This window comes from Fusarium oxysporum, chromosome 9, assembly GCF_000149955.1.
Source record: "Fusarium oxysporum f. sp. lycopersici 4287 chromosome 9, whole genome shotgun sequence".
Classification (NCBI taxonomy): Eukaryota; Fungi; Ascomycota; class Sordariomycetes; order Hypocreales; family Nectriaceae; genus Fusarium; species Fusarium oxysporum.
Genome location: NC_030994.1, coordinates 842496 through 867715, shown reverse-complemented (window position 1 = coordinate 867715; position 25220 = coordinate 842496). Strand labels below are relative to the sequence as shown.

General features: G+C 49.1%; 9 protein-coding genes and 2 non-coding genes across 13 annotated transcripts; 6 read left to right on the top strand and 5 right to left on the bottom strand.

The window, feature by feature from the left end:
• Positions 1–395: 395 nt before the first annotated feature.
• Positions 396–489, bottom strand: FOXG_20006. The gene has a single exon. It is a non-coding gene; the product is annotated as a tRNA-Ala (tRNA).
• A 524-nt stretch (positions 490–1013) lies between these two features.
• On the top strand, positions 1014–5026 carry FOXG_09174 (uncharacterized protein). The gene is made up of 2 exons (XM_018388213.1): positions 1014–1337; positions 1387–5026. Exons 1-2 carry the CDS (start codon positions 1280–1282, stop codon positions 1833–1835), a joined length of 507 nt encoding a protein of 168 aa, XP_018246239.1. The 5' UTR covers positions 1014–1279; the 3' UTR covers positions 1836–5026.
• FOXG_20005 lies at positions 1976–2075 on the top strand. Its single transcript has one exon. It is a non-coding gene; the product is annotated as a tRNA-Leu (tRNA).
• FOXG_09173 (uncharacterized protein) lies at positions 2323–5713 on the bottom strand. Its single transcript, XM_018388212.1, has 2 exons — positions 4126–5713; positions 2323–3970 (listed from the first exon to the last, which is right to left on the bottom strand). The coding sequence occupies exons 1-2, from the start codon at positions 4191–4193 to the stop codon at positions 2911–2913; spliced, it is 1128 nt and encodes a 375-aa protein (XP_018246238.1). The 5' UTR covers positions 4194–5713; the 3' UTR covers positions 2323–2910.
• A 425-nt stretch (positions 5714–6138) lies between these two features.
• FOXG_20004 (uncharacterized protein) lies at positions 6139–6300 on the bottom strand (the record flags this gene model as incomplete). Its single annotated transcript, XM_018400267.1, has 1 exon — positions 6139–6300. The coding sequence occupies one exon, from the start codon at positions 6298–6300 to the stop codon at positions 6139–6141; it is 162 nt and encodes a 53-aa protein (XP_018246237.1).
• A 945-nt stretch (positions 6301–7245) lies between these two features.
• On the top strand, positions 7246–8655 carry FOXG_09172 (uncharacterized protein; the record flags this gene model as incomplete). Its single annotated transcript, XM_018388211.1, has 2 exons — positions 7246–7490; positions 7529–8655. 2 exons carry the CDS (start codon positions 7246–7248, stop codon positions 8640–8642), a joined length of 1359 nt encoding a protein of 452 aa, XP_018246236.1. The 3' UTR covers positions 8643–8655.
• Positions 8656–8793: 138 nt separating this feature from the next.
• Positions 8794–10814, top strand: FOXG_09171 (uncharacterized protein). The gene is made up of 4 exons (XM_018388210.1): positions 8794–8956; positions 9007–9790; positions 9838–10104; positions 10160–10814. Exons 1-4 carry the CDS (start codon positions 8921–8923, stop codon positions 10417–10419), a joined length of 1347 nt encoding a protein of 448 aa, XP_018246235.1. The 5' UTR covers positions 8794–8920; the 3' UTR covers positions 10420–10814.
• Positions 10815–12915: 2101 nt separating this feature from the next.
• FOXG_20003 (potassium/sodium efflux P-type ATPase, fungal-type) lies at positions 12916–17046 on the top strand. 2 transcript variants are annotated; one of them, XM_018400265.1, is made up of 3 exons: positions 12916–13876; positions 14153–16043; positions 16093–17046. In XM_018400265.1, the coding sequence occupies exons 1-3, from the start codon at positions 13458–13460 to the stop codon at positions 16855–16857; spliced, it is 3075 nt and encodes a 1024-aa protein (XP_018246233.1). In that variant the 5' UTR covers positions 12916–13457; the 3' UTR covers positions 16858–17046. The 2 variants fall into 2 exon arrangements, with proteins under 2 accessions (XP_018246233.1, XP_018246234.1); XM_018400266.1 differs by having other exon boundaries at positions 12916–16043.
• A 196-nt stretch (positions 17047–17242) lies between these two features.
• Positions 17243–18314, bottom strand: FOXG_09168 (uncharacterized protein; the record flags this gene model as incomplete). The annotated part of the gene is made up of 4 exons (XM_018388209.1): positions 17243–17452; positions 17517–17574; positions 17624–17690; positions 17741–18314. 4 exons carry the CDS (start codon positions 18312–18314, stop codon positions 17243–17245), a joined length of 909 nt encoding a protein of 302 aa, XP_018246232.1.
• A 284-nt stretch (positions 18315–18598) lies between these two features.
• Positions 18599–19813, bottom strand: FOXG_09167 (uncharacterized protein). Of its 2 annotated transcripts, XM_018388208.1 has the most exons (3): positions 19628–19813; positions 19161–19578; positions 18599–19102 (listed from the first exon to the last, which is right to left on the bottom strand). In XM_018388208.1, the coding sequence occupies exons 2-3, from the start codon at positions 19546–19548 to the stop codon at positions 18777–18779; spliced, it is 714 nt and encodes a 237-aa protein (XP_018246231.1). In that variant the 5' UTR covers positions 19549–19578; positions 19628–19813; the 3' UTR covers positions 18599–18776. The 2 variants fall into 2 exon arrangements, with proteins under 2 accessions (XP_018246231.1, XP_018246230.1); XM_018388207.1 differs by having other exon boundaries at positions 19161–19813.
• Positions 19814–20968: 1155 nt separating this feature from the next.
• Positions 20969–25046, top strand: FOXG_09166 (uncharacterized protein; the record flags this gene model as incomplete). Its single annotated transcript, XM_018388206.1, has 3 exons — positions 20969–24191; positions 24361–24926; positions 24976–25046. The coding sequence occupies exons 1-3, from the start codon at positions 21085–21087 to the stop codon at positions 25044–25046; spliced, it is 3744 nt and encodes a 1247-aa protein (XP_018246229.1). The 5' UTR covers positions 20969–21084.
• Between the last annotated feature and the right edge of the window lie 174 nt (positions 25047–25220).

The window sequence follows — 25220 nt, the reverse complement described above, 5'->3', positions numbered from 1 at the left end:
AAAACCTAACATATCAAAGCTTTCTGCTGCCTTGAAAGTAAAGTCTAAAAGGCTTGTGTTTAATACCTTATCTTGCTCTAAGATAGTTATTGAATTTTAATGTGAACTTAAGAATAAATAAATCATTCTTCTCACTAGGTCACTTATAGACCACAGGTATCTTGAGAATGAGCTGCTGACTGCGCCCTATCCAAGGCCTCGAAAGCAACTTTAGCAGAACAGGGAGTAAAACATGGAAATGCAATAAGGCAGAAAAAGAGCACTTGCTTTGTGTTTATGGTGATGCTGTACGATTGAAAAGTTAGTGATCTTAATGACTGATAATTGTCTCTTTAGAAAGAAAAAAAATTAAGTGCCAAAAAGTGTGGATAACAGTGGGTTCTAACCACCTAAGTTGGACGAACAGGGAATCGAACCCTGGACCACTCCCAGATTCTTCAGAAGGCTGAATTATGCTAAGGGAGTATTATACCACTAAACCATTCGCCCGATGAATGCGTGACTTCATGTGAAAGTGCTGAGCGGAAGCAGCACCATGAGGGCACGCGGTTGTCTGAAGCTGTGCGTAGTGAAGTAGCGTGTTGAAACCAGTTTCTGGTATCAGTTGTGCGAGCTACTTGACTTGGTATTTGGTAGCTGGCAGTGAGTAGTTGAATAAACTTACAGTTTAGCTTTGCATAAGCGATTCGTTATCTGCGTCAGATGTTTTGCGCTTCTGCCTGAAATCCATCCATGTCTTGTCGAGAGTGTAAGTGGAATGACGTATGCGAAACCATATCGCAGAATATTGTAAGAAGACGCTGCACTTCTTGTTTCAATATCTCCTCAGAGGCACTTCAATTAGAGTATGGAAGCCTAATAATAGACGTGGATCTTCAACTCAGTATCTTCATCGCTGCATTTCATAGGAAGTCTTGTTGAGGCGACTTTGGCTGCCTCCAGGACTCTAAACTCAGTGATGACCCGATTCTGTGGCTGTCGGCGGGGTTCCAGTGACTGACGCCTCAGCTACAGCCAATCACGCACTCCCTTCCTCTCTGCACAGTCCCTCTTACGCAAGCCCCTCCCCCAGAGACGCCACCCTCCAGGTGACCGGCCTCTGTCTTGCATGGCGTAGCGCAGAACCTCGCAAGAACCCTTCGTCATCATCAATCAGGTCACACGCTCTCTTTTCTTCCTCGCACCAAACAACATACAAACACCATCAATTCTTCAACTCAATCGCTTTCTCTTTGATATCTTTCATTCAAGAGTTTCGAACGCTCTCTACTACACAACAATGTGTTCCGCCGACTTCTTCCTCGCTTTCCTCGCCATTCTCTTCCCCCCACTGCCCGGTAAGTCCACCAGTTTCCCTGTCGCGCATCATTGCTAACATCGATTTAGTCTGGGTAAAGTGCGGTCTCTGCAGCGCCGACTCTCTCATCAACATCCTTCTCTGCTGTCTCGCCTACATCCCCGGCCTTATCCATGCATGGTACATCATCGCCAAATACCCTGAGCCGCCCTACGAGTACGAAGCCTTGCCACATGATCGTGAGGGTAACCGCGTTACCTACGTCTACGTTCAGTGCCCGCCAGGCCCTCATCAGCACGGCCACGGCCACCCCCAGAACCAGCAGCCCAAGCCCCAACCCCAACCTCATCATGGTGGTGCTAGCAACAACAATAACAGCATGAACTACGGCACTCAGAACGCTGGCGGTTCTTCTCGTCCTGCGCCTCAGCAGCATGGCGTGACAAATAACGGCGAGGGTAGTTCTGAAAGCCAGGGTGTGCCACCTTCCTACGCCGACGTCGTCGCTGGAGATCACAAGATTCAGTCCAAGGATTAAACGCTCCGCCACATGTTCCCTTTTACACGATACGGAAATACGGCACCGAGATGGCTTCGTATCTATTTCTTCGAAATTCCAGCGACTTGTTAGAATTTTGCGAGGCCTTTCACAACAACAAGCGGGTCCTAAAGGACTTAGGTGAGATGGCCGAGTTGGTTATGGCGCCAGGTTAAGGTTAACCTTAACACCAATTTCCTGGTGGAGCAATCCTCCTGGGTTCGAGTCCCAGTCTCATCAATGAGTTTCATTTTTTTACATCTTACGATGTTCTTTTTGATGGAGGGTCTTGGGACAATGGGGTTATCGGTTACTGAATCATGGGTGCTGCTACGAGGAACTCGGCTCCATACAGGCGCCTGCGTATTCTCCACTTCACAATAATTATATCAGGAGTTTTTGAACGTCGAATTTGGTTGGATTCATGCGTTTCTAGTATGATGATTCGGTATTTCAACTTGTTTGTGGTAATTAGACTTACATTCGTAGGCTTGAGCTTTGAAGGCTTGTTTCTAGGCTGTTCTACGAGGTATATGAAGTTTTCTGGACAAGGTAGTTTATGAAGACCTGTTCAAACATTCTTCGTTCTGTAAAAACATTGTGTACGTGAATACTTCTAACCGTTACTTCTCCATTGGGAGTATCACATATATGAGTGAATAGAATAGAGTAAAGGTTGTGTGTGTTATAACCTCCTATAATGACCTAATCCTCTATACTTATATATTGTACAACTAAATCCAGCCCCTTGAACTCCAAATCCACGACCAGACATCTAACAAGACGTCAGGCATAAAAAGCAACACCCAACGTGAGAACAAAGCGGAAGTAAAAGTTAAATTGTCATCATCATGGACGCCATGCACCGAGCCGCAGCGCAGCGCAGCTGTTTTTCTACATTCGATCATTGGATCCCCTTTCGATCCTTTAGCACATGGGTATCGAGACTCCTCTCCATTTCCGTCTAAGCAAAATGCTTTCCTTGTATCCGTCCCCATTTGAAAGCGTTGTTTTTTGTCATGATCATAAAAGGTGCCCAAATGTATTTGCCCTTTTTCATTTCCGTAAAAAAGTTTTACGCCATCTCTTGGAAAATGCGTAAAAGACTCCTCACACCCGTCAAGGCGTTCTCGTCAGGTCCTTGGCCGGGGGTCCATTCGGCGTGGGCAAAGTCAATGAGTTTTAGGGAGTATATTTGTGGCAGGGAGGCTTCGAGGTCCGAGTCTTCGTCTAGCTCGTCTTCGTCGTCCAGAGCGATGCCGCTATCAACCCTCTTGGTAGTTCGAGCTGCTTGGCCGATACCTGCCTCTGCGTCGATGAGTGCGTTGTTCTCTTCAATAGCGCTTCGGAGAGCTTGGCCGTCGCCCTCGAAGATGAAAAGTAGTGAAGACGAGTACATTCGGCTTTCGTGACGTGAGAGAATCTCCTCAACTCTCTGTAAATCTCGGACAAAGGCTGCGCAAACGGCCTTGCCGAGATCTTCATCAATGCCAGCGTTTTTGTTGAAGATGAATTTTCGGAACTCATCAACGACGTTTTCTTGAGTGACTGTTGTTCGACCATAATCCTTATCGTAGATCTTGTAGTTTTCCTCGTCCAGTTCCGAAGCATCTTCTGACCCGCGGTAGACCCGCATTCCCGCTATCCGGAATCCCAAGCTACCGTGTGTCGTCTCAGCCGAGATCTTGTCGAAGCGCTGCTTTTTTTGTTGAGGGGCATCGTCGGCCCAGAGTCTTACCCCCAACTTGACATCGAGGATATTGGGGTTCTTGAAACCAAAGGTAGCATTATCCAGCACAACCGCCTTATCGGTCTTGATCTTGTTATCCTTGGCCGGCACCCAAGCACCGCCTTCTTTTTGTTGTGTCGCTGTAGCATGAGCAACCTGTTCAGCAACCGAAGCGACAATCTCTTCTTTTGACGTCTTGAGGTCTCCGGCATGGGAGATAACACCTGCAACAGCCTCGTCTATTGTCTTCTCAGTGGGATCGGTAAGCAAGAGGGATCCCATAAACAATGGCATAATATCGGCGAACTCGGGATGTCTTCGATTGGCAGACTGGTAGAAATCGATCTCGGACTGTGTGCAAGGCTTGATGAATAGTTCGCCATCGGGGGTACAAAGCGTGCCGGCACTTAAGTCATCGAAATTAGCATGATGCAGATGAAGCGCGGGGGTGGCATTGTGACGCAAATATGTCAAGCCAGAGCAACAGAGGCGCTCTCAAGGGAGGACAAATTACTCGGATGAGAAGCGCATATGCAATGCGAAAAGAATCAATAGACTTACTGGCCGGCAACAGCGTAGTTGTAATCGCGAAGCTCTTTGCGATCAGGCATTTGTTTTGATCCCATCATAATTCGTGGGATTGTGAGTGTGGCGGTGGGCTCGCGCCGGTCTTCGGTGTAACAGCCGTAAAAGGTGCTTGCTTGATAAGAAAAGAGAGGGAAAAGGGCAATCAATGTCGGAATAACAGAAGCGATCAAGGTCCGGAAGCGACTGGCGAAGGAGAGTTATAGAAATGTCGAGGGGTGAGGCGGTGAAGAAGCCTGTGGAGAGATGCGCAGTTGTTGAAAGGAATTGGACTGGACTTTGAAGCTGAAGGCTGGAGCAAGCGATGGATTCGAGGGCGTGGCTCAGTTCGCAGGGTAGGGTGAGTAGCGTAGTAGTCGAGTCCGGAGGGGTCAGCTCAGCGCAAGGCGAAGCGTTAGGGACCAATGCTTAAGTAGGTTTGATTTGAGTGGAGCGCCAAGTGAGGCAAGTTTTGAGAGGAAAAAAGATAGAAAAATGGCCACTATAGATAGGATATAGGATATAGATGAATAGGGAAAGAAAAGATATTCTTGAAATCAGGGTCAAGTACGATGAGGTATTCCAAGAAATTCAGGGGCGCAGAAAGCGAGAATTCACTGATCAGCACAGGATCAACCCCCAGTCTTGTCTGTCTTGGTCAAGGTGCGACACGTCAAGGCACAAGGAGACGAGTTTGTTCAGAGGGGATGGTTCCGCTTCGTCCGCAGATACAAGGGCGCTTGTACTATACTTGCTGCTTTGAGTTGCAGTAGGTAAATAAAATGGAGAGATCCGAGTGGCGATTTTGTATGTAATTTTTGTCGTCCCCAAGCCTTGGTCAGCGTTTGTGGCGGATGTAACGGACCAGTGGGAAATTGGAGGATGATGTGAGGCCAACGATGATATTTCTCTGACAAGAGCCAGTCAGACGAGGTCTTGGGAGGAATTGTGATGTACGAGATTGATAGTAAATCGTCATTAGATGAGCATTTCACGGGCTGTTTATACAGCATTTCTGGTGACCGTGAATCACAGAGCGGAACGAACTAGTGACTAGGCAACTCAACGACAACCTCATGAATAACTCAAGTCCTAGCATTACACAGCCAGCAGACAGGGTACAGCCCGTGAATCGCAAAACATTTCCTCTCAAAGCGATAGCGAGACGAGCCCCGAATAACGAAGGCGATCCGTCGACAAGCCCCTCATCTCAGCGGCAATACCAGCGAGTCAACGACCAAACAACAGCGAGAAGTGAGCCCTGTCAAGCGCTCTGCCTCGCTGAGCCACAGCCAACAAGAACAGGGGTCCAATTCCATTGGCGCTGGGCATACTCTCTCTGTATTTGCATCTTCGGTCATTTCCCAGAATTGACATGGCTTTTTGTCTCACTGTCCAACGTTTTGCTGGTTACACGTCGCAACGAGATACATAGTCTATCATCAGACCCAACCTGGGGTTTGCGATATGCAAGGAACACAGGGTTTCTGGATCACGGATTTGTTCATGTGCTGCGTGTTTGCTATGCTGGCGTTTGGGACATGAGCGGCGATCTTGCTGTAAACTGCGATCTGACTCAAACGAGGTTTGCTAAGAATGACACGAGATTCGTCATTTCTTGGTTACTACGCTATTGATTCGTAGATGCAGCGAATTAACGAGCCTGAGGCCGAGACAAACGCGGAACGGAAGAGAAAATATGTCTCTAGCCTAACATCCATGCATGCATGCACGTAGATGAAGCCTCAGCGCCTCAACTGATATTTACTCGAGTTGAGCTACTATCTCAACCCCATACACTATGCAGTCCGAGCTCAATCGGACTCTTTACACATCAGTTGAAACACTAAAAAAACATTACTACACAAACACTCAAGTCGTACAACCCCAAATATCACACGTCGTCTCACTATCACACCCTATCAGCTACACCCGTTCAGCTTAGCCAAAAACCGCCTGGTGACCTCTATCAACTGACCCCAGAACCAATAACAACCCCCACGAATCAAATCAAGATGCCTGTGACTTTTCCTTAAATCCCTCTCTCGTGTTGTCGACACCCTTTTCTTGGCCGGGATGGGCCGGCCCGTATTGACCAGCGTGGTTTTGGTTGGTGCTGCTCGCACTAGGGTATCGTGAAAGCCTTGCTTTCAGCCCAGCTGTGATAGGCATTTTGTCCTGAGAGATTTCCTGGGATTAGATGATAGGCTTTATACTAGTCTGATCGGTACTGTATTCACATATAGTACACTAAGTTGTTCAAGTAAACCCATGCATCAAAGCTAAGCGCAACATACCAAGCTTAAATCCTGTCGCAAACACATGAGTTGGATATTGCATGACTGTGCTCGACCTTTATGATATATTGGTTATAATTTGTGTAAATTCACTTAACAAAAAAAGATACACCCAAAGGAGTCTGAGCCTCCGAGCATGAAGGCTAGTTGGATCAAATATCCTGGAGTGACTCTGTGTCAACTCGATATCTTATTGACGTTCTTTGATCTTGAGAACTTATTTGCAACCTTCGTTACTTGCGTGTAAGAATTCTATCTATCCTCTGGAGAGAAGCAGTAGCATAGGGCCATGAAATTCTGCTTTCTGAGATTGTGATTCCATAAGCTCAAAACCACTTATACTATGGGACAGGCTTGATAAATATATATATTCAAGGGCTTGGTTGACCTCCATCATGAATACCAATACAGTCTGGAGCCTCGGTCGATTGGTAGCTTGCCGCCTGCTTTACATCCGCCCATATTTGAGCCAAACAGCAGCTAACAGCTAACAATCAGACTGACACGTTTTCAGATGGAAGTCTTCAGTCCGTTCTTTTGTGCATTCCTTATTGTGAGTGTCCTTTGCTGTCTCTAAGCCATCTTGATTCCAGGAGAAACGATGCTTGCAGATCCTGATGCCAGCATAAGTTCCCCTTTATTAGCCAAAGATTTGACACTGCTAGCCAGCTCCTAAGAACCGATTCGTCCCATCTTTAGGTAGGCATACCTGGCTGAATTCGCCGTGTGTTCATCTAGCCTATGAATCATAGGGCTACTGGCTACATAAAGCCTCGGAATTCCTCATCCCCAAATCTTCTTCCCTTCTTCATCAACTATCATGGCCGAAGACTCCAAGCCTCAGATCGAGGAGCACTTGGCTCTGCCAGAGTCCCTCCAGGGCATCGCCAAGAAGAGCCGGAAGAGAAAAAACAAGAACCTCAACCGTGGTCCTACAGCGCTTCCAAAGAACCGTGGGAGTGGTTTCGAGGAGTATTTCGCCGATCCGCCTATGACTCCCGTCGAGGCCAAGGAGGAGAAGAATGAGATTTATTCTCAAGACCTCGCTTTTGCTGAGTATGACCGGTATCTATCTTAGCAAGAGCCAGTGCTAACATTTATAGGCGCATGCAATCTTGCATCCAGCGTTTCCGCTCCCGACGCCGTCTCCAGGGCGACCGCGGCCTGTACTTCAACGAGTATCTCTTCCTCGGTGGCGTCGATACTACGCCCAACACTTTCGGCGGTCTCAGCCAGCAAGAGATGAAGGAACTTACTCCTGCCCAGCGTCGAGAGGCAACTGCTACAGATGTTATCTGGGCCAACTCTCAAGGTGGCGAGAAGTTCTACGACGGCGATGACGGGAAGTGGAGTGTCGATTTTGCTGCTGTCGTTGCGGGCTTCTTCTCTGTCAGTCTCGTCCATCTGACCTCCTTTGAGCCCAAGAGAATGGAGGAGGGTATCGACACGATTAAGAACTTTCTTCGATACGTTCTCCAGCACGATGTCTGCCCTGAGTACGAAGACAGTGTCAAGGAGGCTCTCGAGCTGTGCAAGACTGCGAGTGTCGAGTGGCCCATGATCCGACAGCTCAACGCTGATCTCCCCGGGCACTTCAACCTCGCCTGCTCAGAGATGTTCTACGAGACATCAACCGAAGAGTCTTGGTCATTCCAGACTTTCAAGCGACCCAAGGGTTTCGATCCCAAGGCTGTCTTCTTCGCGGCCTTTGCTCTCATGGACGAGCCTGAACTCTTCGAAAAGCTGTCTCTCAAGGAACCCAGCATCTTCAGCGAATACACCTGCACTCTTGAGCTGGTTGAGATCATCCGCCCCGAAGAGGATATTGTCAAGCGATTCAACTCTCTCGTCATCGGCGACAAGGCAGCGAACCATGTCCCTGTTGGTAAAGCTGTCTTCAAACAGGGCTTCATTCAAGATGACTGGGAGAACCCATGGGCTGGGGAGTGGCCTGTCAAGGAGGATACGATCACTCTTTTCTTCGACGATGCTCTTCTGGCAAACATGATGCCGGGATTGAAGACCGTTGCAACTATTAGTGAGTTGGATGCGGGACTGCGATTTCTCAAATCTATCGAGATGATTGTCCCGCCGTTCTACATCTTTCTCCCTCAGGAGTTGATGCGCCACTACAAGGAGCCCAGAGTTGATGATCGCGCTGCTCCATCGATCAGAAATGCGCAGAAGGGGAGGGATCTTGCTGAGGATAAATACTAAAGGGGAATTGAAAGTTGGTCAAATGGTTAAAAGTTGAAATGATAGCTACAGGGTAGTTTCGAATGGTAGTAGCACGTAGCTCATTCTTATGATATTAGTCGACAGAATTGATCCACACTGAACATTGCTTTTCTACACCGATATTTATGTCACATAACTTGCTGCTCCAACTTTATCTCATCCTTGCATCGAGCTTCTGGAAAGCTTCCAAGAGCCCCACGCACAGACACCTTTGATCACGACGACATTTCTCTTCCGTCAAAGTCGATGTAGCGACAATGTCAATTCCAGGCCTGGGCCAGATTCCCACACAGGTAAATCTCTATAACCACCATTAATTAGCCCTTACTGACATTTATTACAGCCCACCGCCTCGACCACCCGCGTCATCACCCTCCGACCAGCCTGCGAATGGCGCTTCCAAGCCTCCTCCCCCGTAATCGTCAAGCTTCTCTCCGGCACAGCTGAGAAAGACGGCGTCGAACTAGGTCCTAAAAACGCCTACACCTTTGCGGGCGTCAAGTCCAAGATTCTAACGTGGCACGGGTGCGAGCTCGAGATCGATGGCCGATGCGATGTTGACTCCGTGGCGGAATATGCGAATCCGACTGATAATCCGGCAAATGTGCATGTGAATCTTCATGGACAGCTTAATGATATGCGACAAAAGGCGGCGAGAGAGGGGAGAGAGGGGCCGAGGGTGTTGATCGTTGGACCGGCAGATGTGGGAAAGACGACGGTTGCGAGGACGTTGACGAGTTATGCGACAAGACAAGGCTACCAACCTCTAGTGGTGAATGCGAATCCTAAAGAAGGACTGCTCAGTCTGCCGGGAACACTGAGTGCGAGTGTTCTTGCGACTGTCATGGACATTGAGGCCGTGGACGGTTGGGGCAGTACGCCTACCAGTGGCCCAAGCAGTGTGCCCGTGAAGCTTCCTTTGGTGTTTTACTACGGACTGGCATCACCCGATGAAGACCCCGACTTTTATCGCGAACTCATGAGTAAACTTGCCGGAAGCGTAAGTGCACGCTTGAGCGAGGATGAGGACGTCAAGAGCTCAGGTGTCATTATCGATGGAATGGGTCTTCCTGATCAGAGCAAAGATGGGTATGAGCTTGTCGCACACATCGTCGATGAATTTTCCGGTATATCTTACTCCCAGTGCTGAAAGAAGATAAGCTAACGTAACCAGTTAATGTTATCATTGTGATTGGCTCAACAAGTATCACCTCCGAGCTATCTAAACGATTCAGCAACGAGCGAACAAGTCTGGGAGAACCCATCAGCATTGTTCCCATCGACAAGTCCGACGGTGTCGTCATTCGAGACGAGGCCTTCTTACAGCACGTAAGAGAAGCGGCTATCAAGGAGTATTTCTTCGGCGACTCCAAGCGCACTCTCAGCCCCCTGATTCAACAAGTCGATTTCGACAGCGTGATTGTGTATCACACCTCCGACGGTACATAACCCTTGCCAAGCCATTTACTACCGGTTTTACTGACTCATTATGCTAGAACATTCTCACAGCCAGGGTGTCACCCGAGAAGACCCCTCAACGCCGATGCAGCACTGGACGTTTGCCATTATGCACGCAACACCGAAGGAGTCGCCCGATACGGTCCGTGCTGCAAGTGTCATGGGCTTCTTGTACGTATCGGATGTGGATGAGGAACGTCGTAAGATCAAGTTGCTTTCGCCGGTGAGCGGACGGTTGGGTGACCAGCCACTTGTGTGGGGGAAGTGGCCGGAGCCGTTTATTAATCTCCTCGGATAAGGGAGTTTCTGCGTCTTGGCAAGGAGTGAGAGATAGTACTAGACCTGGTCTACGGATAAGGACATGTTTTGGCCCGTACGGAGTAGGGTCGATAATCAATGCTGGAGCAAAGCTTTTAGCCAAATTGTGTTTGCCGTCAGGGTTGAGACTGATTGCATAGACCGTGAATCTGAAGTCCGAGTTTGTCCAGGAGGGCTTCAAACCGATGTTCCCTTTCTTAGAGACACAACCGTCCCTGCCGGCGTGGATTGATTTTCGGACAAGACCTACACTGTATCCGTATTACTTGTATCCGAAGTTGTGCCTCCCGTGCAAGCCAGCATCCGGTATCTCCTAGTTTGGCAAGTCTTGTCTCATCGCAACATAGAAGTCATCAGAGAACCCTAAATATCCCGAACTCTTGCACTCATCTTACCTTTCTCGTAGACGTTTTGTTGCATCCATGGTATTAACGCCCATGCGAATACCCCATACCCCGCATCGTTTATGATGATGACTGGAGCCTTGCGCAAAGCCAAGAAGGTGGATGAGACGCTGTATGGAGAAACAGGGAGATTCTATCTTCATTTAACATCGTAGTGGCATGATTTCCAAGACGCAGGACTAGCTTGTCGTTGAGAACCGGAGATACGAGCAGTCAGCTTCGGCGAGCGAGTTGTTTTCAGAAGCTGTACAGGGTCTTTGGAAGTTGATATCCGGGGAAGTTCGATGTCTGGACCCTCATCGAAGCTTGGTTTAAGCTTGTTCCCCAGACTTACCCCCGTTCAACTTTATTCAAGCGCTAGGGTTATCATTGTCGAAAAGTGCCATTGGCCAATGCTGATCCCATACGTAGTAGTCGACCAAACGTAACTATCGTGCTGTAATGTCTGAGCCGTTCGTTCTCCGTCTCGGCCGTCGGTGGTCGTGGCTTGCATCCCGGTGCACGGCCGGTCCGGAGTCCAAAAGACGGCGCCGAGTGAGCGGCACTTGCTTGTAACATTCACACAGTGAAATGATTCCTTGGCTGTAGATCAAAAAGACCCGTATCCACTAGTAGCAAGGTTACGTGGCTGTGTAGTGCCCTTGTTGTTCAGGATACCTGATTCGCGCAATGACGGTTGAACATAGTCGATGAAGTCAGAGCCTGTAGCAGAACCGGGAACCTCTGAACCTCTCTAGAGTAGCACCGTCATGTTTCCTAGTCCAAAAATCAAGAGGGTTGGGGTCGTTTCAGGCGGTTTTGAGAGAAGATCCCTGGCCAGGCTTGCAACCCAATTGTTAAGCTTAAATCTTAGCGTAATTCTGGAGCAAGAGCCGCCAAAACAAGGCCGTTCCCCAGATGGTCTTGGCCGTAATTGGGTGCCAGGGTGAATGAATGAAGGCTCAATGTGGTCATTGGAGGACAAAACTAGCATAACGAGCAATACAATGCAACAATGCAGGTTTCCATAAAAAGAAGACCGCAAAAGTAGTGACATTCATCACCATCGTTGCCAAGCAAAACCAAACTTGGCTCGTCGTAGCAGGTGATTAAGAGGAGAATTGTCTTGGCCAAGGCGAAGCAAAAGCAACACAGTATTGGTTAAATATCGTCGTATGCCAAGCCCAAGCCATGCCAAGTTCAAACAAGCATTCTCTCATTAAGAAGAGAAGTGGTGACAATTAGACGAGGCGAGGATAAAAGGTGAAGTGTGATTGGTCGCTGAATGACTGATTGGTACAACGGCTAACCTCATCATGTGGATATTGTTAACTTGATGTCGAGGCGGATAAGTTATCGCCTGCTGACGACAGACGCTAATGGACAGTGATTGTGGGTGATTCTAGCACAGTAATGGATGGAGATTGATTGATTCAGGCAGATGATGTTTGCGTTGCCATTGAGACTGTAGCTTGTGTCGTATTGTGTTCTGTTGTCCGAGGTGTTGTCCAATGGACGTGAAGCTTGAGATGGCGTTTGCGACTCTCTTCCTCAGAGCGTTTTCCTTCAAACGCTGACATTTATCCAAGTCGCACAACTTTCTACAAGAACGATGGATATTAGACCGTCGGTTACTCGCAGATGACGATTCAAACAAAAGAAAAGAGAAACAACTGTCCAAGGAAAGCAATTGCTGATCCGACCGACGGGCGTATCATAGTAGGTGTTGGATCCCTTGCAACCCCTCGTGACCTTGGCAGGATGAGCTTTGATTCGTCTGTATCCCACGCGATACTGCACGCCAAGAGGAGTACTTGGGAGTACATTATCCGTCTTCGTTGGTGTAGAAGAACAACGTGTCTCGGGCAAGTCTTTTGCTTCAATGGCGCCAAAGAGGCCGTTCTGGTTCCACCAAACCTAATCTCGACGATCCTCTTGGATAAGATGGATGAAGCTTGTTGAATAATGCTTCAATTGGCATTGCAGTAAATGGCTGTTTGAAGCGTTTGATCTTGTCGTAACAAAATCTGACCGAATCTCGTTGACAGTCTTCAACTTAATGGTTGGAAACGATACTATCGTCTCTCTGAATGCTCTGACAATGGATCTTAGTACCTGGTAGTACCATGCGCCGACGAAGCACAGTGTGTGTTAGACTGCGGGGCAGCACATGCATGGGTGCGTGAGTGTGTAAGTGGGAAGCTCACACTCCCGTGTTATTCACTTCCTTTCCTTTCCTCTATTGGACTGGATTGGATCGGATCTGAGTCTCTAGGGATGGGAGAGAGTGAGGTGCTTGAGAGGTTTGGGATAGGTACCCGTCCCCCACGTAGACGAACTTCCTACAGAGCCTCGCTTCTAACCTCGTTGTTGCCGGCATCTGTCCGGTCCTTCCTGGTTCCCTCCTACCTCGGATTGTAGATAAAAGCTGCCACCCTCTCAACTTCTTTCCACGACTTTTCTTTTCTTCTCTACCCAGATATCGTGCTTCACGCGATCTCTTCCCTACATATTACTTCAACTCTCTTTTCAAGTCTACTCAGAAAACCCCCGGCTGATCTTGTCCGGCCTGCCTTCAACAAAAACATCCTTGCTCAGCTCCCCTCCAGCTTTCGCTTATACCAACACCCATTCGATGGGAGAAACCGAATCCAAATCCGCGAATGGTGCAATTCACGCCACTTCCACGTCGGACTCCTCGACCGTCGCAACCGGTCAGGACGACCAGCCTCCTATAGCGGAACCCCCAGACCTACTAGCCATAGAGAAGCCGATTCTTCCCCATACGCTCTCCGCTCATCGCGTCGCTAGAGACCTCAAGTCCGACGTCGACGATGGTTTGAGTAGCGAAGAGGCTGCTGCCCGCCTTGCGCGGGACGGCCCTAATTCTATCAAAGGCGCCAAGGGTATCTCTCTGTACGAGATCTTCATACAGCAGATTGCCAATGCCCTGACTGTCGTCCTCATCGCCGTGACCGCTCTGTCCTTTGCTATCTCGGACTATATTGAGGGTGGCGTCGTGGCCGCCGTCATTGTCCTCAACATCGTTGTCGGGTATGTCTTTGCTGCGTCACTCGCCCAGCCAATCTGCTGGAGCTGTCGCTTGCTGCTGCTACAACTCCCCACATCGTTGTTGCACTTTGCTACATCTTCTCGTTCCTGTTCCTTGTTCCTGCTGCCATACGGTGAAGCCTGTGATTTTGCCATGCGTAAGGCCAGAAGCCCCAAGCACTGAGGCCGAATCCTGTGCCATACCCTGAAGCTGACAGTCCGAATCACATCTAGCCGTACTCATTAATCTCCACTCCATGCTAACATTATACCCGCTAGATTGATCCAGGACTACCGCGCTGAGCAGACCATCCAGTCGCTCTATGCTCTGTCCACTCCTAAATGCAAGGTCATCCGAGATGGTCAGAGTGAAACTGTCAAGGCCGAAACCCTCGTCAAGGGAGACATAGTCTCTCTCGCAACTGGCGATGTTGTTCCTGCCGATCTGCGCCTGGTTCAAGGTATCAACGTCTCTACCGACGAGGCACTTCTCACTGGCGAATCTATCGCCATTAGCAAGAAGCCAGATGCCGTATTCACTGACCCCGATATGCCCATGGGTGATCGTGTTAACCTGGCCTATTCCGGAAGCTCTGTCACTAGAGGTCGAGCCACCGGTATTGTCATTGCTACTGGTATGGAAACAGAGGTCGGCCAAATCGCCGAACTCCTGCGCAAGAATAAGAACGACGACACCGAAAGGACTCCCGTCGGTCGCGCAGTTTGGAAGTTCTACCAGTTCTGTCGCAGAATTCTTGGCCTCGAGGGAACCCCTCTCCAGGTCACCCTCAGCAAGTTCGCCCTGTTGCTTTTCGCCTTCGCCATTCTCCTTGTCATCATCGTCTTTTCCGCCAGTCTGTGGGAAATCACCGATGAAGTTCTTCTCTACGGTATCTGCGTCGGTGTGGCAGTTATCCCCGAGTCTCTCCTTGCCGTTTTGACAGTTACAATGGCCGTTGCCACTAAAGCAATGGTTCGCGGTAATGTCATCGTTCGTCAGATGCCATCCCTTGAAGCCGTTGGCGGTGTTACCAACATCTGCTCGGACAAGACTGGTACCCTGACTCAAGGGCGAATGATTACCCGAAAGGTTTGGCTCCGTGGCGATCTCGCCGGAACTGTTGAGGGCACCGCCAACCCCTACGACCCCTACAGCGGAACTGTCAAGTGGTCTGCTGACTTGGCTGGAAGCTACCTGAACACTTTCCTCAAGGTTCTTACTCTTTGCAACAACGCCACAGTCAGTGACGGCAAGAAAGAGCCTGAGACGGACTCTAGCAGCATCATCACTTCCGAGGATGCTGAGTGGAAGGCCGTTGGTGAACCTACTGAGATTGCTCTGAAGGTTTTCGCCATGAGATTTGGCCGTAGTGTTTCCGGGGGTGACACCCTGGTGGCCGAACATCCTTTCGATTCTTCCTGCAAGCTCATGAGCGTTGTCTACGGTAATGAGGTCGAAAAGACTCGACACGTCTATACAAAGGGTGCTGTGGAGGTCCTCCTCACCAAGCTCACTGAGACTGAAGAGTTCAAGAAGGAAATCCTAGCTAAAGCTGAAGAACTCGCCAGCCAAGGTTTGCGAGTGCTCTGTATCGCAACCAAGCCTATGAATGGCGACGTTCAGGATTGCCATGATCGTTCCAAGGTTGAGAGTGAGCTTCAGTTTGTCGGTCTTGCTGGTCTCTATGACCCCCCTCGCCCTGAGACTGCTGGCGCTGTTGAACAATGCCGCGCCGCCGGTGTTACTGTTCACATGGTTACTGGTGACCACATCAAGACTGCCACAGCCATTGCTTACGAGGTCGGTATTCTCAACAAGAACATCCCCATCAAGTCCAACATCGTCATGGCAGCTGCCGACTTTGGCGCCCTTAGCGATGCTGAGATTGACTGCCTGGACGAACTCCCCGTGGTTCTCGCTCGCTGTAGCCCTCTGACCAAGGTTCGCATGATCGAAGCCCTCCATCGCCGCAAGGCATTCTGCATCATGACTGGTGATGGTGTCAACGATTCGCCTGCCCTCAAGCAAGCTGATGTCGGTATTGCCATGGGAGACCGTGGTAGCGACGTCGCCAAAGAGGCGGCTGACATGGTTCTCACTGATGACAACTTTGCCTCGATCGTTACCGGTATCCAGGAAGGTCGACGACTTGCTGACAATATTCAGAAGGTATGTTGTTACTCTCCTTGCTTGTTGACATAATTGCTGACTGGTACAGTTCCTTCTACATCTTCTGACATCCAATTTGGCACAAGTCATTCTCCTTCTTATTGGTCTTGCCTTCAAGGATGAGCATGGAAACGCCGTCTTCCCCTTGTCCCCCTTGGAAATTCTTTGGGCCAACCTGGTTACCTCATCGCCTCTAGCTCTGGGCCTTGGTCTCGAGGAAGCCTCTCCTGATATCCTTCGCCGACCTCCCCGCAGCTTGCGCAGCGGTGTGTTTACCCTTGACCTCGTTCGCGATCAGCTTGTCTATGGACTCTGCTCAGGCTCCCTCTGCCTGTGTGCTTTCATGCTTGTCAACTATGCTTCATCTGGCCAAGGTTACTACCTAATGGCGGAAGGCTGCAACGAGAGCGGACATGATGCCTGTGATCTTGTTTACCGCGCTCGTGCCACGACCTTCTCCACCTTGGCTTTCCTGTTGCTCGTCACAGCATGGGAGGTGAAGCACTTCCATCGCAGTCTCTTCAACATGGACGAGCGTGCCACTGGACCCTTCTCTGTGTTCAAGACCATCTACCACAACAAGTTCCTCTTCTGGTCCGTTGTTGCTGGCTTTGTAATGATCTTCCCTATCGTGTATATTCCTTACCTCAACACCGAGGTGTTCAAGCACAAAGGTCTTTCATGGGAGTGGGGTGTCGTCGCTGGTTGTGTTGTTGTATATATCGGCCTCATTGAGATGTGGAAGGCTTGCAAGAGACGGTTCAAGCTGGGTCTTGACTCGCACCCAGTCACCCAGGGCCAGGCTCAAGTCTAAGCTCAGGAGGTGAACCATTGAAATCGGTGAGACAAAAGGTGTGATGGCAGTCGTAGTGCGGGAAGGTAGTCGTGAGGTATGGGGGACAGGTTTTGGGATATTTGCACGGTTATCAGATTGTTTTGGTATTATACTTATTGCTATTATCCTCTAGTCAATACATTTCCTGTCGAAGAATTCCCTATGCAACGCTATGTGATTAAAACTGTCTATTTGATTGATTGAAAACTTTTCGTAAGAGCCCCGGAATCTCTGCACAGCCGGCGACGCTGTGAGGCCAAGGGTACTCCAGTCGTGATGTGATGGTGCCGGCACCGGAATGGTCGGTCTGTTCTAGTTGGACACGACGCTGAGGGTGAAGTATTCATAAATGTCATGTCTGCATTTACTCATCCTTGGACTTCTTGATGGGGTTTCCATCCTTGTCCACCAAGCCCTTCTCGCGCATGACTCGGACCGCCTCGTGAATAGGATCCAGCTCGGGCATGGGAGCACGGTGAGAGTCCCAGTAGTTGTCGGCCCATGTGAAGTATTGGCCGTAGTTGCAGGTGAAGAACATGTGGTGGAGAGTGTGGTGGGCAGGACTGTTGATGAACTTTTCGAGCCAATGGCCAGTAATCATGTCGCCGTCGTGGATAAGGATGGGTCCAGATCTGAACGCAGACGAAGAGGAACATGTAAAGGTGCTTCTGCATGGGGCAGATGTAGACAAAGACACTGTTGACGTTAGTAAGAGGTCAATCGCGGCGCAGAAGTCGTTACTTACTGGTAAGGGAGGGATTGGAGGTACCCGTCGACAGGGTGGAAAGCAATGGCAGCCCAGGGGGTGGGAACTGAAGCTCTTGTTAGCGCGGTATTTGGTGAAAGAGGGAGTTTGACTTACTGATCCACTTGTGGTGAGGCTTGTGAACATACTTGTAAATACTGGGATGGTGCTCAAGGCGATGAATCCAGTAAATGCCAAGATCATTAAAGATCATGTAGAGGGCAGTAGACACAGCCAACCACCACCAGCCGTACTCGTCAATTCGTGTGTACAGCAGACTGTGACCGCGCACTTCTCCAAGGAAGAAAGGGAGCGTGAGAAGATCGATAATGGGAATGGCGAAGAAACTAGACTGGATCTCGAGCTTGATCTGGTTCTTGAGGAATCGAGGGTGATATTCGAGACGGCGATCAAAAACGAAGTAGTACGAAAGGGCGGCGGAAATGACATAGATGAAGGCGGCGCCGAAGCCAGCGATCAAGAGAATGGAAGCGCTCTGGCGGTAGATGTCGTCACGCGGTAGTGACGAGCCAAAGTTGAGAGAGTACTCATCGTCAAAGTTCTTGGAAGACGAGGCGTAGTTTGTCGAGTTTCCGTATGCCTTTGTTGATTGGAGCTGTTGTTGGGGGAAAAGGTATGCGTATCCGTAATCGAAGACATACGGGTCGAGGAGCTCGAGTATAGCGTCCATGGTGAAGCAATTGCGATGTGAATTTACAGCTACACCAGCAGAGAATTGCAAGAAAAAAGATGAAGATGAAGGAGAGAAAGATTGATAAGAACAACGGGACTGAGATCATGCGATTTTCACATCATTATTAAGATTGAGCTCCGCTGAAATCTTGCCGCCAGCGGTGTCTTTCCTTTCGGGGCCGGGGGTGTTTGGATGCCGCAAAAGACCCAATTCCAAGGGTTAATTTCAATGGATGGCGTAGTACGGATACCCACAGGGGTCCCACGCTCTCTGAAGGGGGGCTCGCTAGGCCGTTGTACCTGGATTTGCACATCTTGATCTTATCGTGATTGGAGCGGGGACACACCCAATTCCCGAATTTTCTCTTAATTTTTCTTTTGTTTCTGGAAGAGAAAACGAATACGAACTAGAGAACGGTACGGTGTTATGTATCCACACTAAATTGCTGAGATTGGCGAATCATGCAACACGGATGCTGGGCTGCCGGATCATGCTATCTTCGACCTCGCGTATCCCTCTGTACTTGTCCTCGATGTCGATAACTCCGTCTGTATATCCGATCGCCTTTTCGTGCTCCGCGATCTTATGCGCCCATTCCTCGTTGTCGACTGTCCATGTGCCCAGCGACTCGAAGCCGTGCTTTCTGTAGAGGCCGTGGCCCTCGACGGAGGATACGATCAGCGTTGGGACATTAGCGGTGTCGGCTTTTTCGGTAACGGATTGGAGCAATAGGCCGCCGATGCCTTTCCGTTGATGGTCTGGGTGGACCATGAGATGCATCACTTCTACGCCGCATTAGACGCAAGCCACTTTACTTGAAGTCACAACAAAGAAAACACTTACCAATATGATCTTTCCCATCAACGGCTTTTTCTTTGGATGCATCAATCTCTTCACTTCTCTCATTAAACCAAGCCCATAGTTCCTCCATGTGTTTTTTAACCGTCCATACTGACGCCGTGGGCTTCGCGTTCGAGTTCGGCTTTTTGTCTTTAAAGACTTCTTTATAGCGCACAAACCCGACTGTCTTCCCCGCCTGCTCAGCTACCAAGAAGTGCTGCTGCCCCGGATTCTGCAGGGCGTTTCTTGTCGCGAGGGGGATTAGATCGCGGGGATGGAGCTGGAAGAAGGCGGCGTAGAAGTCGTGGTAGAACTGTAGTGCTTCGTAGTGGATGTTTGCGATTGAGTCGCTGTCATCGATTGTGGCGGGGCGGATTGTTATAGATGACATTGTGTTTATATTTTTTACTGATTTGGGATTCTAGGTTTTTGAATGAGCTGTTGTAAAGGTCTTGGCTTAGTTTTTATACATTTATCTTGGAGATGTTGATTGATGAGGCAATTCGGAGAGGGGCTTGTATGATTCCGAATGAGGAAGCTGGTGTTTTGGTTCGTCTTGATCACTCCGTGTGAGTCAGCCGGCGACAATCATTTGATAGCGAATCTTGAGAAGGATTTGCGATACAGTAGCTTCAGATTTTAGTCTTGATGCACCGATTGAGAAGTTGCGGATTGTTCAACGGTCTGGCAGATTAGTGACTTCTACGTTTCCTCATTGGTTCTAGATCAGTTATGGTGGTCGTGTGCTCACTGGATGAAGCTTGGTTACATGAAGCTTAGTTCTCATGTCACCGTTGGAATGAATGTCCAATAATTTACTGGTACTGACTTTATATTTCCTCCAATCCGTAGTTATCTTATGGGCCCTTTCTGGACGTATTCGATGCCAGTAAATTGAGTTTCTATTCAATTTCACAAGCCACAATGCGGCTCTTCAGCACTGCAAACCCCTAACAGTACTCAAAGCACTCGGGCTGCATACTACGACTGCTACGATCACGACGTTTCGCAACCAGAAGATTCAGCTTGAGCACAGGGAGCAAGAAACTTAGGACCTTGGCATATGATGTTAAAACAAACTCATTAAAGAGTCTTCTAAGATTATGCTAACTTACCTAAGTATTTTTGTCACTTAGGGTCGAGGTCCGAAGCTTTCTTTGCCTCCGCAACTTGGCTGGATGTCTATGGTTTGTTAATGAAGTGTTATGCTTTCTTATAACCTTCAAGTTACCTTATCAGGATGCACAGAGACTTGAGGCGGTAAATACCTTAGCTAAATAGATAAAAAGTCTTCCCTAAATTTATTAAACTTATTTAAATAGTTTACTACAACTAAATCTACTAGAAGATTATACTAAACCTATCCTAAACTCTTCTAAACTGATATAATTATTCTTGCCACTTCGGCTCGAGGCCTGAGGTTTTCTCGCCTCCCCTAGCTTGGTAGTTTATTATGCTTCGTTCGTGAAGTGCCATTCTTTGTGAACTGTCCAGGTTGCCTCGGGTGTGCAGAGGCTAGAAACCTGTAGCCAGTACCTAACTATCGGTACCTTGGTCAAACATATGCCAAATATTTACTAAATTATATAAAATGTGCCCAAAACCTATACTAAGTCTATCATAAACTGTTCTAAACTTGTACAATTATTCTTGTCACTTAGGCTCGAGGTCTTGAATTTCTGCGAGGCCACTGCAGCTTAAGTGGTCCAAGCTCCGCTATCAATTGTGCTGATTGGTAACCATTACCTCCACATCCACCACGGCCAACCCATGACATCGGTAGCCTTGAGCCTCCACTGACGAATGTTTAACTTTCATACTCAACTTCTTCATCTCGCGCTCGATGGTACAACCTCGATTTCTTATGCTTCGTAGAGAAGCTATCATCACAGCAACAACAGAAACAACATGAGCTTGAGTCAGCAAAATGTCGCCTCCACTGTTGAAGACCATACGCACATTGAAGGATTCCACATTTGAAGCTTGTGTCTGCATCAGTGCACATCTGAAGGCATCTGCATCTGCTTCCGTAACAGCAGGGAACGGAGCCAAAGCTGACAGAAATGACCTCAAATCCCTGACCATCGAGTTAAGACTCCTTGGAGGCACACTTTATAGTCTTGAGTCCCTCATCGTTGAGTTATCTGCAGACAATGATACCGCCGATAGCACCCTGGGTATCACCCCTAGCGCCTCAGGATCCGAAAATGACCCTTCACAAGAGTGGCCAATTGTCGATGGGTATGAGATACTCCTCACTGCCATAAAGTCATTTCACCATCTCGCCACTTCTGATGGGATCAAAGCCGCCAGATCATCACTCCATGATATTCGATCCAAACTAGCCTTCGTGCTCGGAATCTCAGACACTCTCGAGGATATCTCACTTCGGCTCACCCTACTCGAATCAGAACCATTGCCCCAACTTCTGGTCCAGAAGGAATATGACCCAGAGGCTATCGAATCACCTGTACAGACCCCCTATGACGATGAACAAGGAGAAGCAAGACCCGAAGATGTCTCTGCTTGGCTGAATATCCTTAATTCGCTTGAAAATGATCGCGAACCGGCAGAATACAACAAAGAGATCACATTAGTCAAGTCACGCCGCATAATAGAGCCAGCATATAGAATAGCGGCTATACGGTGGCCCAAATACGCAGAGATCTACTGGCAAAAACTTCGGCCCCAAGTCTGCTCCCTCTTCCGTATGCAAAAGTCGTACAACTTTGTACAGTGGGTTCTTGAGTATGCCAGGGAGACATACCCTCGAACATTCGGCACGATGGCCCTTTCGCCAAGATGTCTTCTCGAGCTAACTGATGCGCTCTGCGACGGATCTGTCTTACCGCTTCATATTGCTGCTGCCCTCGGGTTGCCTAATCTTTGCAGAGACCTTCTTTCAATGGGCGCCAACGTCAACCAACCCGGTCTTCTCGGCACGCCACTATATTGCGCCCTCGTAGGCAGCAAGGTTCTTATCACGCGTACGGAGCCAGTATCGTGGTCGACTCTCCTCGTTGGTAATGACTCTGAAATTGATCAGGCGGCAACTATCCTATTGCTTGTCGAGAAGGGTGCAGACTGCACGTTTCATTATTCTTGGAAAAATGCTACTGAAGAGGTATCACTAGCAGGCTTGGCGTTTTGGACTGCAATGAAGACCAAACATGAAACAATCTTTACAAACATCATCAAAGGATTTATAAATGCCAGCCAGGGATCCACTGACATCGCTAAAGGAGGTGCGCTGGACCCTTCTTTTTGTCTCCTTTTACAGCGAGAGCCTGTAGTCAAGCGCGGTCTGCTTCATCGAACTCGGTTTGCCCGTTTGCTCACATACATCTATGATTTGACACTGGTCGACATCGAAAGGGAGTCCACAGAGCACAATTGGCTCCAAGAGCTGGTAGCTCGACTCATGGTGCACGCCAACATTAGGCTTTCCCCCTTGGCTGATGGAAAGGTGGACACATTGAAAGACAGCAACTTTGCGGCTGTCGTTAGGACTGCTGTTTTGGACTTCAATGTGATCTTGGTGGATCGTCTGATCAAAGACCCAAGATTCTATCCCAACTTCAAATACGATAAGGAGGAGACTCTTCTCCACATGGCTGCTGAATCTGCACAGAATGAGATTCTGGACATGCTGATTCAAGCTGGGGCCGAAATAAGAGCCAGAGATTCGAGTGGTCGCACACCACTCATGGTCTGTAATGAAGTTAGTCCTATGGCTAAGCTGATTCTCGAACACGCTGCACCGACTTTTGACAAGGATAATGGCGGCCGCAATGTTTGGCACTACTTCGCCGCTACTAACGAAGACGACATACTCAGATTCCTGTGGGACAACGATCCTTACAAGATCCGCAACTTGAACGCCGTCGATGAAGAAGGGTATACGCCACTGCAGTCAGCGTTTTGTCACGTCGAGGCTCTTCAGCAGTCTCCCAAGACCTCCACGGCCGCCGCCCCGTTTGCAGCCTGGTTTCTGCTCGAGAAAAGTCAAGGGTATCTACGAGCGGAGGGCAACGAGAACCTGGCTCGATGGGCCGTCGAATGGGGCAATACGGGGCTTGTACAACAACTGTTCCATCTCTTTCCTCAGGCTAACATGAATGATGAATTACTCCTCAAGTCACTTAACATGTCGGCTTGCCCGGAGCTGGTCTCATTGGTACTTGACAGGGCTGGACCCTCTCGGCCATTCGCTGATGGCACAACGGCAGCAGAGACAGTCATCACAAACGTCAAGCTATTGAAGGAAGGTCGATTGACTAGTAGCCCATCGTCACACCCATCCTGCTCTCCAAGCATGACACGCAGCGCCTACATGCAGCTTCTTACGCCAGAAGTCCTCAAATCGCGAGACTCAACTGGACGAGGCATTTGGCTGCGGTTTACACAGGATGTCCTCCCATTGCTTAGCAGACATTCGCTTGAACATCCTACAAACCTCTATTTCCTCACCTCTTTCATATGCATGGCTATATCGTGCTTAGTGAAAGCCGGGGCCCTTGCAGATTACGAAAAGGAGACTAAAAAGTGGGCGGTCAGCTGTATAGCAACGAAAGGGCAGGAGTCTGTCAGTCTTCCGAGATGGGAGACATGGCACATCCCGTTTGCCGCCGCTATCTTGGCCACTTGGTTTGACGACAAAAATCTGCAGGACGGCGAGCTAGGGATCATGGGCTTTTTCAACGAAGACGAGGCGGCACATCTGCTATCGAAGGCCGTCAGCTTCCGCATGTCAGAATTCGTCAAGCTACTCGTTCAATGCGGCTGCAACGTGCACAATCCTCGGCGGAGCCTGGAAGGGAAATCGGTCTTTGAGACCTTCCTAGCTGATAACCAGCCCTTGGACGTTGGCATGATTCGACCCCTTCTCTGTGGCACGAAGCCACATCAGATTAGGCAGCAGCAACACTATACCTTCACGGAGCTCGTACGAGTACCCGATGAAGCGATTTCTGTGAAGATTTTAGGTCAGCTCATTGATTGCGGAATGGACGTTGACGGTTTGGAAATTACTCCGTAAGTCTTCTATCCTACACTTACCAAGTTTTCCTCAACTCATCCTACACTTCCCTCAAGTTTTCTAAACTCATCCTCCCTCACTAAGTTCTTGCGCAACTTAGGATGGAGGTCTCGGGTCTTCTGACATCCCTATGCAGCGTCTGACTAACTCTTTTTCTCTCCTTAGTGCTTTACCATTGAGATTCCCCGCATCATCCCCGTCCTTGCTCACGATAGCGATCTGTTCAAAGAGGATCCTCCTGGCGCGATTGCTGATTGAACGAGGCGCAGATGCCTCTTTGGCGCCGCCAAATTCCATCAGTGCCTACCTTCTTGCCGCTAAGCTTGGATATGTGGTTATTCTTGAAATGATCATCGAGAAAGTCGGATCGGCAGAGTTTCCTTGGCTAGGCGTTTACGAACACATGGAGGATCGCGATACTTACAATGCCTTGCAGTTCGCGGCAGCCGGTGGGCATCGTGATGCCCTCACAACACTCTTAGAGGCCACACCTCTAGCTGACAAGATCACTGCTACTAGTCCACGATTTGGCAGAACATGCGCCCACCTCGCTGCAAAGGCTGGTTCCCTGGATTGTGTGAAGATATTGAAGAGATACTCGGAAAGTCTGTTCAGTGTGAGAGACCTGTCAGGAAGAACCCCTCTGTTCTTGGCAATCGTTGGTGGCAATCAAGAATTGATTCAGTATATGAAAGACAATTTGTTGGATTACGATAATCCCCAGGATATGGGTATCATCTCATTGAACCCAGTCCCAGACCAAGATGACGACTCTGACAGTGAGTCGCTGCCAGAGTCATCTCATGGCGAAGCAACCCACGAGCAGAAAAACTCCGAACCAAGACAACTAGGCGCCATGATAGCAGATACGATAGACCGTTATCAACTAAGCCGTGACCCTTTGTTCACGTCTATCCTTGACCACACCTCACGGAAGGACTTAGCGTCTGCCATAATGCCTTGTGGAGGCTGTACCCTTCTCAGTTACACGGCAACGACCAACAAGATCCGACCTATGCTAGACT

Coding starts and splice junctions, on each gene's coding strand:
- FOXG_09174 (XM_018388213.1), top strand. CDS start 1,280: ATGTGTTCCGCCGACTTCTTCCTCGCTTTCCTCGCCATTCTCTTCCCC. Junction 1,338..1,386: donor TCTCTTCCCCCCACTGCCCG/GTAAGTCCACCA, acceptor ACATCGATTTAG/TCTGGGTAAAGTGCGGTCTC.
- FOXG_09173 (XM_018388212.1), bottom strand. CDS start 4,193: ATGATGGGATCAAAACAAATGCCTGATCGCAAAGAGCTTCGCGATTAC. Junction 3,971..4,125: donor AACTACGCTGTTGCCGGCCA/GTAAGTCTATTG, acceptor CGATGACTTAAG/TGCCGGCACGCTTTGTACCC.
- FOXG_09171 (XM_018388210.1), top strand. CDS start 8,921: ATGTCAATTCCAGGCCTGGGCCAGATTCCCACACAG. Junction 8,957..9,006: donor TGGGCCAGATTCCCACACAG/GTAAATCTCTAT, acceptor CATTTATTACAG/CCCACCGCCTCGACCACCCG. Junction 9,791..9,837: donor CATCGTCGATGAATTTTCCG/GTATATCTTACT, acceptor TAACGTAACCAG/TTAATGTTATCATTGTGATT.
- FOXG_20003 (XM_018400265.1), top strand. CDS start 13,458: ATGGGAGAAACCGAATCCAAATCCGCGAATGGTGCAATTCACGCCACT. Junction 13,877..14,152: donor GTCCTCAACATCGTTGTCGG/GTATGTCTTTGC, acceptor TATACCCGCTAG/ATTGATCCAGGACTACCGCG. Junction 16,044..16,092: donor TTGCTGACAATATTCAGAAG/GTATGTTGTTAC, acceptor TGACTGGTACAG/TTCCTTCTACATCTTCTGAC.
- FOXG_09167 (XM_018388207.1), bottom strand. CDS start 19,548: ATGTCATCTATAACAATCCGCCCCGCCACAATCGATGACAGCGACTCA. Junction 19,103..19,160: donor TGATGGGAAAGATCATATTG/GTAAGTGTTTTC, acceptor AATGCGGCGTAG/AAGTGATGCATCTCATGGTC.